General features: G+C 39.9%; 1 protein-coding gene across 1 annotated transcript in view; it reads left to right on the forward strand.

Moving 5' to 3' along the window:
- fam49a (family with sequence similarity 49 member A) overlaps positions 1-14,329 on the forward strand; it is a 36,604-nt gene that overhangs the window by 16,648 nt on the left and 5,627 nt on the right. The window contains exons 2-5 of the mRNA XM_034900701.1: positions 5,596-5,651; positions 11,981-12,060; positions 12,356-12,454; positions 12,897-12,942. Coding sequence (XP_034756592.1) covers positions 12,363-12,454; positions 12,897-12,942 — 138 coding nt within the window. The 5' untranslated portion in view covers positions 5,596-5,651; positions 11,981-12,060; positions 12,356-12,362. The remainder of the gene's footprint in view (positions 1-5,595; positions 5,652-11,980; positions 12,061-12,355; positions 12,455-12,896; positions 12,943-14,329) is intronic.

The raw sequence follows: 14,329 nt of genomic DNA on the forward strand, positions 1-14,329 counted from the left end.
GTGCATGCATGCTGAAATTCTTTGTGGTGTTTTGTCAAAATTAAGCTGCTTGCTGCTGGCTAATTTATGCACTGCTAAGTCGTGCATCTCAGCCAAATATGGAGAAATGTTGGGTTAAAAGTGAGCAATCTGATGTGTGTAGAGGTCTGTATGGTTATACTGTAGCAACCTGGTGTCATTTTCAGGCAATTTGATAAAGGTAGAAACTTGTACGGCTGTGCATTACGACATTAGAACGAGACACCGGCTGGCTGCTAGCATGCACACACGCACACACACACACACACACACACACACACACACACACACACTGCGTCGGCCGTCATTCATCAGACCGTTCTCGTGCCTGGGTGTACTGGGTTTTGGAAACCTTTCCAGTTGTGACATTGTGTTTATGACTCATTCACCAGTCTTGTCGGTGGCTACTGTAAATCACAGCTACCGTGGCCTAGACACAGGTCATTGCAGGTTGAATGACACGTAACAGCTATAAAAGGTGCATTAAATTCAGCTTATTAATCAGAATCAACATCACACAGGGATTTATGCACAAATTAGTTACACTTAGAAAACATTTGCCTTGGTCGTTGGTGCATACATAAACATATTAAACATTAATCTGAACAAACAATAAACAGAAACAAATCCTACATATAACTGTCATTAAGAAAGATGAAAGGGGCTATATGGATTAGTGCAGGTGTGCAAATGTTTACAGTAAGTACACGAAGTAAAATGAATATGAACTGTAATATAATATAATACCAATCAATTATGAGTACAATTTACTTACAACATAAAGATATGTCATGTGTACATACTGCAGTTTTGGCTTCATTAGTAAGAAAATAACACCTCAAATTTGCATTGGATCATATGTTTATTCAGATTTGTTAAGTACTCAGTGGTTTGAGGCTAATGTTGGGCAAGTAAACACTCTAAAGGCACAGCTGATACGAGAGCCAGATAAGAGGGACTCATGAATGTTCACTATTATGGTGCATTTAACTCGGTGAACTGTGGGATATAGACTCTTTGGTCTTCTTGTGTAAACTTCGGCTACAGGCCATTGGAGTAGGACCTTTGTCTTTCCATGTTACACATGAATGCACCTCGAATAGATCTACAACTAGGGCCGCAGCTACGGATTATTGAACAATCAAGCAATCGGATAAGAAATACTTTTTTTTCATTGAAGAGCAATAATATACAATAGTTTGGTTTATTTTTTGGAAAAAGCAATATTTGTATTGCCCACATTGCTTACAATAACATCCCTCAAAAAGCCATATTACAAGGTTTTTTAGAAATGCATTTACAACCTCAAACTAAGCACACATTAAACATACATGACCTGACGTTGTGCAACTTCACTTCCAGAACTAAACGTTTCAACCTGAGGCTGATCTCAACCTATTTTCATCTATATATTTGATTACAGCTCTGTTACATTTATGCTAGTAGAACGTTAATCCGCTGTTTTTCCAAAGGGATAGTCAACAAGTCGGCTCTTCAGATCAAATTGTGGTCCCCACTACGTTTTTTCTTGTCTTTGTGTTTTGGTAGGGGGTGTGACTCCATACGATTTACTTTTGTCGGATCCGCTTCGTGGAATGGAGGATTAAGTTAGACTCGATGCTGAAGCATATACGTTGTGGTAAGCTAGTTTGATTTTGCAGTAGACACACTGCATCGAGTTTTGGTTTCAATGACGTTTGGACTGATTCCAAACTTTGGACACTTTCTGTTGTCTTCTCCAGCCTGTCTCTTCTCTTAGCCCCTTACGCGCTTCCTTAAATTTTGTAATCAGTCTTCATGGCGTCATGGTGTGGCAAGCAGTGTCAGCCCGGTGTGCGACAGTAATAATCCTCCATGTGGAAACACCGTATGCGATACAACTTTGGTAACAATAATTAAACCAAGCTTTTGGAGGATTTTTTAGTAATCAAATTATTTGAGTTACACAAGTAATTGTTTCAGCCCTATCTACAACACGTCAACTTTTTATTTACAAAGGTGGGATATGTTGTTCCCTGTTTGCTTGTGGATCACATTTAAAAAGATTGCTGCTGCGTGGAAGTCTTCTTTTGTGTGCTTTGTAGTTTTGTTCTACTTTTCTAGGTCATTCCCCTAAGCAAGATGGTGGCACTGTCACAACAATGATACTCTCTTTCTTTAGGTTTTTAGACTTTGCTTGGATGCTCAACTCTTTTCTCTATTTTTTTATTTTTTTTTTCCTAGGACTTTCCCTCTCGCATTTTTGTCTCGTCTTCATCAAACGCCTGCAGTCTGTCACTCTTGTTCTCTCTAACCCAGTAGGTTTGCCATCCTCCTCGCCAGGCATTCAGCCAGAAGTGAAAGTAGCTTTCATCACACACCTTCCCTTTTTCGTGCGTGTGCGTGTGCGTTATTAATATGCTTCCCCTGTTTTAACGGATGCTGTCACCATGGAAACGGATAGGTTTTAGAGACAGAGGTTGTGTGGTTGTGCATGAAATAGACCAGGAAGATATGCTTTTGTCCTAAATCGGTGCTGATTCTATTTGTATTGCAGTTTTCGTTTTTAATGCGACTTTAGAAGTATTGCGATTCAATAGTATTGCAGTTATCTTTTGAACAATACAATTCTAGAGGCAATCTATCATCACATGTCAGTCAGACATTTATTTCACATCAAGAAGTACATAACATGGATCTTCTCCGTCTATTTAGCTGGAAACCGATAATCACCGATAGGATGTAGCTGCGGTCAGTGGTACCATATAAACGTGAAACATTGTTAAAAAATACTAGTGTTTTTTGGGGAGGAATTAATAGATTTAAAAATTAAAAAAACACAATATATACATGCATTTTGTCTTTTTTTCCATCCCTAAAATACACTGTTTGATATTTTCATGCTGGACTGTTCAAAATCTTTGTGACACATGATGCTAATTTTAAAGACAAAGGATCAGACACAAGGTGACTTCGCTCTGCTCTGCCGGCGTCTGTCTCCAACTTTAGCGGCAGCTGTTTTTTTGGGCAAATTTCTGGTCACAACCTTTCTTCAGAAAAGTGAGCTTATTCCCATTAATGCCATTGCCACAGTCTGTCCCCTTTCGGATTTGCCATTTAAGACATTTTTAAGTAATTTAACATATTTAGGCATCTGTGTAACCAGAAACAACTCTGATTTTTTTCATATGTAATTTCTCCCCTCTGCTGGCTCGACTGACTCAAGACTTCCACCGTTGGTCTCTCATAACTTTTTCTCTTGCTGGCAGGATAAACTGTATTAAAATGAATGTGCTTCCCAATTTCCTCTCTTTCAATCTAGACCCCTCTTTATTCCAAAATAAATGTTCCACTCCCAGAATTTGAAAAGACACTCTACAAAAACTCAAGGAAATGGGTAGTCTAGCACTACCAATATTTTTATGTTACTTCTGGGCTGATAATGTTTAATCTATACTTCACTTTTTTCCCAAAATAAATTCATACATTACATTTTTATGATGTAAATTAAGGGAGCATAGCAGTATAGGCTCCAAATATCTGCTCAAGAAAATCGGCTGCCAGTATCTGTCATCAGCTGGTGCTGATGACAGATACTGGGGGGGGGAATGGTCGATCCCTACTTACTACAATCACATTGTAAAATAACTCAGAGTGGGACATAATGGGCCTGTACTATTGTGTGTGTTATTCTTGTGGGGTCACTGGAAAATTCCATTCTGGTTCTTGATTGATGTTTCCTGAAAAACATGTTTTATTTTTTAGGAATCTGCACAGCGTTCTCCCTCCTGTCTGTGTGGCTCTACCACCTGCCTGGGTGATTGGCAGATTTACTGACTAACTGACTAACTACCAAAGAAAGGTTGACGAATTGGGATAACTGACTGAATGAAGGGCTGGTTGGAGGGCCGTCTGTCTGGCGAGCTAATGGCTGTTTCTGTAATCTGCAACAACGTTTGCTGGCTAATTGTGTAAATGGACTTGCTTGTTAATTAAAATAATCAAATTCAGTGCCATTGTGTAAATGAGTTGACAGCCTAGTGGCACCGGTTTGTCTTGGCCTTGTTTTGGGGTTTGTCTTGTCCTGGCAGAGGGCGAGAAACGGGGAGAGTCCAGCTGTGTCACTCTCACAGAAAGAGGAACCAGAGAATCAAAAAGGGAGAAAGAAAGCGAGCAAGGAAGAGAAGGGATAGAGTGTATGAGGATTAAGAAGTTGGATGTGTAATTAGCGAACTGGGTGTGATGGTGAAGTGTCTGCTGTTATCAGCGCTCAGTCTGTGCTGTCCACATGGTGATTTGGGGTGTGTGGGTGTGTGTTGAGGTGAAGTCTGCTCATGTGTCAGACCACGGGGAGGCACCACACACTACCATGCACGTATAAGGATTGTCTAGTGTCCTTGTGAGCCATCCATCCGTTCATCCATTCATCCATTCATCCATTCACAGCATCCCATCTATTTTTCCTTAACTCTACTGCCATAAAGGTTCTCCAGAGGCAAGGTGGGGTTAACACAGCATGAAGGATCCAATATCAATTCAGTTCCAGCATCCAGAACTGAACTCTGTCCGTCTCATATCAAACAAGAAGACCTAAGGAATTCCGACATGCTAGCTTGTCGGAAAGGGGGTTAAAAACGCTCCAAAAAAACTGGAAAGGCAATTTTAAAAGGGATCCTTCATTCACCTCAAGAAATCCGAATGAAATGCCACCCAATACTCACTCACTGTAGAGTTGCACTTCATTTTGTTGACTGCTGTCATGTGTTCTTGTTAAATAAAAAGTATATAAAAGAACTCACTGCCTTGGGTAAACGTTACTAATGATAATGCGCCAAGTTAGAGGGAACCCTGTACATTTGTCAAATTGCTTTCATATCCGAGAGTGTTTACCATTTGTGTCAGTCAGTGGCTCCAACACTAATGATTTAACTAACCTGGCAAATCAGTTGTTGAAATAAATAAACTAAATATTTTATTCCCTGCTCAACTTGGGTGGAAATATATTTAATCGTATTTAAAATATGAATAAAAGAGAAAGGCAATTGGTGTGCACCCTCATATTTTGATGATTTTTATGGAATTTATAGGCCTTTTATGTGAGAGGACAGCACATGAAAGGGGGGTGAGAAGGGAATGACAGGCAGCAAAGGGCAGCAGGGTGGAATCGAACCTTGGGCCGCTGCAGTAAGCACTGAGCCTTTATACACAGGTTTTTGAGAGAATTTGAGCGTGCAATCCATTTATTTTTTGCTCTCAACCTGCAAGGAGTTCTAGTACAGTGCATCCTAGTGACTATAAGCACCCACAGCTAGTCAAAGGGCATTTAATACTCCAGTGAACATGCAGCAGACAGAACCTTAATCAGCCTTATTTGGGTTACAGTGGGGTAGATTTCACTGTTGAATAATTCAGTGTGTGTCTTGTGATCGGGGGGCTTTATTTGTTTGCTGAATCCATGTATGTGTCAGCCTGTCAGGAGGAAAGGGGAAGTTGGTTTATGTGGAAAGTCGATACCTCTCCGGTGCACAGATGGTATGTGCACATGGGTGCAGACACACGTTGATGTTAACACCAATTCCTTCTTTTGTCTTGTTTCAGAGACAAAGAGAAAGCGGATGATATAGACAGCAAGCCGGCGTCCTCCACCAGAGAAGGTATATCTATCTATCTATCTCTCTCTCACTTTCACACACACACACACACACACACTTAAACAGTTAGCAGGCTACTACAGGCAGTCCTGTTTCAGTAAGACCACAGTCTAAGCTGCCACTGAGGCACATCAGCTCAGTAACAATGCTGTGGTTAAGATAATTACAGCGGGGATTATCCCACACTTGTTGTATTAAACTTTCTCTCTCCAAGGCAGTGGTACTGTTTGTCCTCAGGATTGTTAAAGAGAAACACTGAAACTTAAGTTGCTATTTCTCAGAAATGAGCAGGGGGAAGGGGTTCCCAAACATTAGAAGATCCCACTGCTTAAGTTTGGTGCAAGTTTGCTCTAACAGTTGCCAATTGAAAAGACTGTTAGATTGCTTGTAGTATATGCTGATCATTGTATTTTTTAAAGGGGAGCTATGTAGTTTTGGCCATTTCTTAGCTGTCTTCTTTCTTTTTGCTCGTAGGTTTCTCTATAGAGCTCCCCTACAGCTTAGGTAGCTTTTTGTAGGTAGCCTTATAGGGCATAGTTCCCCTTTAAATGTCTTAATGTCTACTAAGTAAAGACTGTGACTTTAAGCAACATTAAAGCAATTTTCATGAAGTGTATCTGATGAGACTACCGATACAATTGTACAAGCTTTTTTTGAGGACATGAATCCAACTCTGGAAGTAAAGCATGTTCATGTAATCAAAAAGGGCTGTGGACTACAAATGTCTTGTCATACTGGTAAATTAAAATGATTGAAACATGAGCATAATAAATAAAGCATTAATAGGACACAGTGGTCCAGGTGGGTTGAAAAAAAAGATTTGCACGTGCTTTCAAAGCTATAATGCACAACTACCCCATTCAAGCCATCGCCATATGAGTTGCTACAAAGCTAATGAAGACCATCAGCTGCACACAACTCTCTCTCTTTCTCTCTCTCCCTTTTTCTCAGTAGGGCTATTTTAAAAAAATGGTGTAGTCCGGCAACTTTCGTGCACAGAAACAAAGTGAATATAAAAATCCTTTCTAAAGAGGCCATTACGTATTTTTAATCCTCCCTGTCCTCCTTGGCTACTAGCGTACTAGTGTGGAGGAATGGTGGGGCGTGGTGCGCCATCACCAAAGGCTTGTGTCATGTGGACGCACCAACATTGTTGTTGTCATTACTTAGAATTCCTCATGGGGGCGACAGAACCTACACACTATAGCTTTAAGAGAACAGCTGCAGCTGGCTGTATTTTCCATCGATATGACAATTTTAGCCCTGCTTTGTCTTTTGCAACAACATGTTCATTAATTGGGACCTGTAGTGTTTTCTTGTGAATAAACAAAAATCCTATTTACCTTCAGTGTTGCTCACTAAAACGTACTGTGTATAGATAGGCCCAACAAACAGACAAGGAGATAACTTCTCCTTCCTCATTACGCATTTGCACGGCTAATAAACTTATCATAAATTGTGATTTGTTTCTCATCAGCGTTGGTTAATTTGCAGTCTTCTTCTTCTTTACCGCCGTTGTTTTGCGGGTTGCTGCTTTTCTCTGCGTTATCGCTACCAGCTGTTGATGGGCGGAACAGTGTGAAACCAACGGCAGGATGTGAACTACACACACTCATAGTGCTTTCTTTTGACAAATGAGCACCCATTCATAAAACAACGTTTTGTGTGATACCAGCAGTCAAAAAGTCCACAGGGTACCTTTTTAATCAAGATCTTGCATTAAAAATGGATCTCACTGATTGAAATAAACCCTACTGTCTGGCATTTGTTCATGCTTCTCTGTCCGTGTTGTTGGTCATAGGTTAATTGCAGAGACAATGTGATAATAGACGTGGAAGTGCTATTTGCCTCTGATAATTGTACTTCTCAAACTTCTTCTCTTTTTTTTCACTTTTTATACACGAGACAAATATTAAACCGTGTAGTAATACAACATGCGGAATCCCATTCCTTTGCTTTGTGTCTGCTGTGAGCATGATTTCTCTCTGAACAGAGGTTGTTACAGACAGCCGGGGAGGCAATCTAAACGTGGAACTCACTTTGGGGCTCGGAGTTTGCTTTAATTACACAGCACAAACAGCCTTGAGACTGCTGCAAGGGTTCATACGCCCATTTCTTTGGGGAGCAAGTGGAATGTTTGTATTCAGGTTAAATGAGGACAGTGTCTCAGTCAGTTAGTGTCACTGAGAACAGCCTTTATTGTAACCTAAAGACAGGTCGCTGATCAGGACCAACACGTTGACTGACAGAATACAATGTTCCCCACTCACACAAAAGTGGATTTGGTCATGCTTGTTTCAGGGACTGTTTTCTCACAATAGCTTCTTTTTTTCCTTTTTCCTTTTGGAGCTTCTTATAAAGGGCATTATGATAAAGAGACATCTCTTTGTCTCAGATTTGTACTTTTTAAAAGGTTCGTGGTGTGCACCCTCAGCACATTCTTCACAAAATTGAAACATCCCTTTTACATGGTATACTATTATTAATACTCGATGTGCTATTCCCCTTTTTATTTTAACCCAAGTCAGCTAATGGTAAATACTATGGGAAAGAGGAATATCAAAAAGTTTCCACACTTTCGGTCCAGGCCATAGAGATTAGTGGCTGTAAAAGAGGAACTAAGCGGACAAGAAAATTCCCTAGGTAGTTTTTCCTTCCCTGTGTAGTAATGAAACTGACTTGTGGAGACGGGGAAGCATCATGTGACAGAGAGCAGCTCATGCTTCTGTGAAGCTCGGCAGGTGAAAAATATTATTTCTAGTTTTTCAGTCAAGAAAATGCCTATCCATTACACTGATAACCACCTTGGGTAACCGTGTTTATGACCCTTTTGCATGAACGAGATGTACTGTATGTATGATGATGCAGGTTTACTCAACATGGGTTCAACCTGCGGATGTCTTTCACAGTCTGCAACTGTACTCCCATTATGGACAAATCACTGCTAAGCCATTGTCATATGTCATAAGTGCCAAATTAAGTTAACCTTTTAGGTAGTCTCGCCTCGCCAGACCTTGGTCTGGCTAGTCCACATGGCAAAATCATGCACTTAACTGCTAGTAATGTTAACTGGTACAGGCTGTTTTGTGAGGCTGAAATAAGGGCAATATAGAGAAAATCAAGTATCACGATATCCTTGACCAAATACCTCGATATTGTATGGCTGACTATTGGTGCTATGGCAAAATACTACTAACACAATGAATTTTTAAAAATATTATCCAGAAATGATTTAAGGACTTAGTGGGTAAATGTAAATAATAGAACAGCTAGAACAGTCTGGTAAGTTCAGAAAATTACATCAATTTACTGTAATGCAGCCTGTAAAACTAGGAAAAGACACAACTTACCATATTACAACATATCCAAAATCTAAGACAGTATCTAGTCTCGCATCGATAATTCGATATATTGCCCAGCCCTAGCTAGAACAGGCATAAATATAATGTACACATTGGCATGTTTTGTCGGCTTAGCAGTGCAGAAACCTGAAGTATTTGTTTTTGTTGTCTATGGTTTGCACTCATACCTCTCCTCGTCATACAAGACCAACTATTGTGTTAGGTAGATCCACGTCAGACTATTGCCTCGATGCATTTTTTTGTATTGCTTACTCCGGAGGCAGCTCTGTGATTGTTTGAGTCAAAGTGTAGTTCTGAGTCATCGCTTTCTCCTTGAACTTTAACCTTGAGCATACCAGAATGCAATGCAGCTACAGCATGAGTGACAGCAGCGCAATCACGGACACTCCCCAGTGTTCCCAAAGTAATCGGCTCGCTAGCTATGTTAATGCGCACGCATAGACACACCTACACACACCTATCACTCAAAATCATAAATTTGCTCCAAGGAGGTTGTTAAAACCGTTCTGGTGCTGTGTAGGAAGTTAGACTTTAAGGATTTCCAATAGTGTAAGAGCATGTGAATACTTTTCCTTAAGGCAACTTTTTTTTCCTTCTCTTTGTTTTGAATGAAAATCCATTTAAAATCTGTATTGGTTGTCATTGGACCTTTTTGTATTGTCGCATGGTGTGAAGAAACAGTCTTTGGAAACTTGTCTCTGACAGAACTGGTTTGTGATTAGTGGTGAAGTGATACCTGAGGGTAGCAGAAGCAAAGTTTGGCTGCGGATACAGGCAAAGGAGTCTGCTGAGGAACTTAGCCGCAGGTCAGAGTCTACTACAGCACATGCACCGACACGATATAATGTCAACCTGAATCCCTGGGAGGGATATGTCACGTAAAGCAGCACTGCCCCCTTCTGGTACAACCTTGTGTTTGAACACCAGATGGAATATCGACTGTATGAAATTCATTATCAGACTCAGACATTATAAGATTTCTAATTGCTCCAGAATCAAATCTGTTATTGAAGACGTGCATTCAGACGGTCTCTTGCACGTATGAATTTGTCGACTAAAAATAGTCGACAGCTTGCTGGAGGCTGTGCAACAAAATGCAGTGTGATTATCATGTGGACACTTGCAGCACAGAGTTTCTACTGTTGTCGCTTCCCGCTTTGAATTGTCAAGTCCAAGAGAGGTTGAACTGTGTAAAAAGAAACAACTGTGTGTCCTTATAGTTTCTTCTCATGTAATGAATCTGCAACAGCATGCCCTTTTTAATACTCTAGTATGTAAAGACCAGGGCTGCACAATCTATAGTTTTTTTTTTATCGTCCCTGCAATATCTACTGCCGCAACAAACACATTGCGACATGCTGCCACATACCGCAAAAGATACAAGATTTTTTTGTTAGTTAAAAGCAAATATCAGTAGAAAACTTATTTTAACACAGATTTTTCCCATATCGTGCGTCCCTATTAAAGACTTTGAGCCCTTTTTTTAAGTGCCTCTTGAGTTAATTTTTTTTTTTTTTTTTTTTTTTAAATGACCATCACAATACTGTTGTTTCCCACCCGACATGAACATGACAAAAGTCGTTTGAACCCAGCCGGGTTGTATTATTCCCGTTAGCATCCCCATAATGTGCTGTGACGTTTTACTGCAACCATGACCATATATTCTGCTGCTGTAAGTTAAGGCCTGCTGTGATTACAGAGCGTGTGTGTGTGTGTGTGTGTGTGTGTGTGTGTGTGTGACCACCCTCCATGGCTGAGGAGGTAGGCTTTCCCCCCCCCCCCCCCTTGAAATTGCTACCTACTTACTGCGTCTTGCGTCCAATAAAACCTTTTATAGAGTGTAATTGCCATTTAGGACTACATCCCTGTGTTTGGCCACGTTTAGAGAGGCCTGAATCCAAAAAGAGCAGAGAAATGAACCTCAGCAGTTCTAGCCACCACGTGTTTGCTTTCTCAAACTCTTTACTGAACACTATGAACAGTTTTATGAAAAGCGCAATGCAACTGTTGTTGTGATTTGGCGCTGTATAAATACAATTTGAGTTGAATTGAGACATACGCATACATAAACACATGTATACATGCATAAATGCACGTGCACAATGTTAAGGCAAGTAGTTTTTGACTAAATTCTAGCAGTCTGTACATGCATGCTTATAAATACACTCGACATGTCTTTTCTTTTCTGTGAAATTAGTAGTAAAAGTCGTCGATTGAAGAGAATTGTAGACTTTTTCTAAAGATCGATTGACCGAAAAATAATCAGCAAAAATGAAGAAAAAAAACACGTAAGAACTAAAATACCTCAAATCCTCTGTTTTCAGCTTTTCTGTTGGTCCTGTTTGTCTGCTGTTTTTACACTCCGCTACATTCAGGAAGTGTCAGGAAGTTTTAGTTTTTTTTTGTTTTGACCATTGAAGATTAACACCCCTTACAGTAACTTTTGATTCATTTTAAATTACCCCAACAAAATCACTCCTAGCATCAACAAAAAGTTGAGAAACGGCTTAATAAACCGACCTACAATAGCAACTATGCTACAAATGTCTGCACGTAGGGTCATTAACACACACACTTCCAGATTAGATACAATTCAATAAATGTCTCCGTTTATATCAAGTACACAGTTAATTGCACTTAGGGCTGGGCGATGGGGAGAAAATCAGATGTCATGATATTCTTAACCAAATACCTAAATATCGATATTGCAGTGATATTCTAGGGTTGACAATTGGTGCTTTTAACAAAATATCTTCACACTTAGCTTTTAGATATAGTCATGTGGACATAATGTCATATCATAACATTGTGATATATCCAAAATCTAATGCGATATCTAGTCTCATATCATGATAGCGATATTTCTATATTGCCCAGCCCTAACTGCAAATGTAATGTATCTTCTCTAAACATACGTATTCATGTCTGTTTTTTAATGTCTGTTTTTCACCACTGTATTCTGACCATCAGGTTTGCTGGAATGGGTAACCTGCTAAAAGTCCTAACAAGGGATATAGAGAACTATCCACACTTTTTCCTGGACTTTGAAAGTAAGTCTGGTGGTGGAGTGGAACATGGGGAGAAAAGGTGGATGGAGAAAGAGATGTGGGAGAGGGGGGGGGGGTTTCCATTCTGTCAGCAGGTCTTTGCTCCGAATCACCGAGCCCGACCGAGTCTGCTCATGCTCCTCTCGTCCTTTCCTTTGCTCTTTTCTTCACTCTCTCAGCTTCGGTCTGCCATTTCTTAACTTAACTTATTGATCACTTTTTTTAACATCACACATACCTTTTCTTTCTTTCTTTCTTTCTTTCTTTCTTTCTTCTTTCTTCTTTCTCTCTCTTGCAGAAACCAAATGGGGAATCTGTTAAAAGTGCTCACTTGCACAGAGCTCGAGCAGGGGCCAAACTTTTTCCTTGATTTTGAAAGTGAGCACAGCTTATATCCGTCCTTCTAGGCTGTCCTTCTGTCCCCCACCCCCCCCACCCTTTTATCCCTAATTAAATTGTCCTTTAACATCTCTGGTCAGGGTTCAGCCTATTCAACTATTTCATTGTCAACCTTCCTCCTTTTTAATTCATGATTGATTTCCGTATGCTTCTGAAATCCATTCAATCCATGCCAAGTAGAAGAGGAATGGAGCTGACCCTTAACCTTTTTTTTCTGTCTGCATCTACTAACTTCTCTCCATGCATGCCCCCGTATGTGCACTTATAATACAACACTTTTCATTCATGCGTATATGTTCCTCTTCTGCATGGCATTGTTATTTGTAGTCACCCTTTCATTATATGTAATTTGTTTTGAAGACAGAAAGCTTTCCCTCACTGCAGTAAAATATTAAGTCAACCTCATTACTGCTCTGCTTCAGCATGTTCGCCTAAAATAGACAAATTAGTTCATTTTTAAACACAGATAATAAATCTGCCATGTCTGTTTTTCCCCTAAAACCTCCTACAGAAAAAACCCAGAATAAGCCTCCACAGTCGCATTTCAGCCAACCTCAGGCTTTTTTTATTCAGCAAAGATGGGAGCGGAGGGGTTTTAAAATGCAAAAAAGGAGCCCAGACTGACTTTTAATGTCATCGATGCCCTATATTTAGAGCCGTTGTTCTTTCTGTGGGCATGATAGCTACAGCTTGTTACTTAAGAATCTGTACTTTCCTGCAGAAACCCTGGGATTATATTTTTAGACCTCACATTGACTCCCACAATATTGAAAAATGTCCTAAACACTGAACCTAACCAAACTAATGGGATATATATGGGTTCCGCAGAACAATGCAAGTACTGAGTGCCCTTCTTGAGAACTATTTAATGTGTTCTTGTTGTAACCATACAGGAAATTAAAACAAAACAGTCTGCTTGTCTGTTGGTTGCAGGGGTGGCAGAGTGATGTAGAATTCAGTTTATTTCAACTACAGACATATCTATGTCTATATTCAGACACAAAGAATACAATCTTTTATTTTTTTGTTTTTTGCCATAAACATGCCATTAGTATTGATCCAGGCTTTAAGTTTTTGCATGTCCCATTAACCAGGTTCTACTCTAGCTCCCATGTCTATCCAAGAGAATGCTTTCGAGTGCTTTGGATCAGAATGCCCTGTAAACATTTCACTGTAGTAGAACAAACAGTTTTCAGCACATACTGTATACTTCCATGCTAGTTCTTTTACAGTCAAACTCCAGATATGGCTGCTTTGAAATGCACTCCAAAATTCAGATATCTTTTGTTACTTCTTTGAGCTTGAGGCAGGATGCAGTAAATGCACCAAGCTCCAGTGCAGTAGTTACATTATGGATACTTCGTTATGAAACTGGTGGGTAGCCTTTGGGTCTACAGTTGATTACCTTAAATTCTTTTATGGACAACTCCAGTCTTATGAGTGTAGTATGTAAACGTAAAATGTTTTGAGTGTAGTATTTAAAATTAAAAGCATCAGTCATACTGACTGTGTATAGTGTCTATGTGCTAAAAGCTAGAACTGTGTACTGAACTGAAATAAGGCTTTTAGCTTTGTCACAGTTCATTGTGCAGACAAAAACACTCAGCCCATCCCCCCCCCCACCCATCCATCAGGATTAAAACCACTGTTTGCTCATTTAAGTCCTTTCATATCAAGTTACAGTGCCACATTAAAGATACAATACAAACAAATTTTACAAATTGACGCTTGATGTGAAAAGGCAAGAATGACCAGCTTTGAAATGTTTGCATTGTATAGACTGTTACGGTAACTCAGCTAAGTGTGTGTGTGTGTGTGTGTGTGTGTGTGTGTGTGTGTGTGTGTGTGTGTGTGTGTGTGTGTGTGTGTGTGT

This window comes from Etheostoma cragini, chromosome 18, assembly GCF_013103735.1.
Source record: "Etheostoma cragini isolate CJK2018 chromosome 18, CSU_Ecrag_1.0, whole genome shotgun sequence".
Lineage (NCBI taxonomy): Eukaryota > Metazoa > Chordata > Actinopteri > Perciformes > Percidae > Etheostoma > Etheostoma cragini.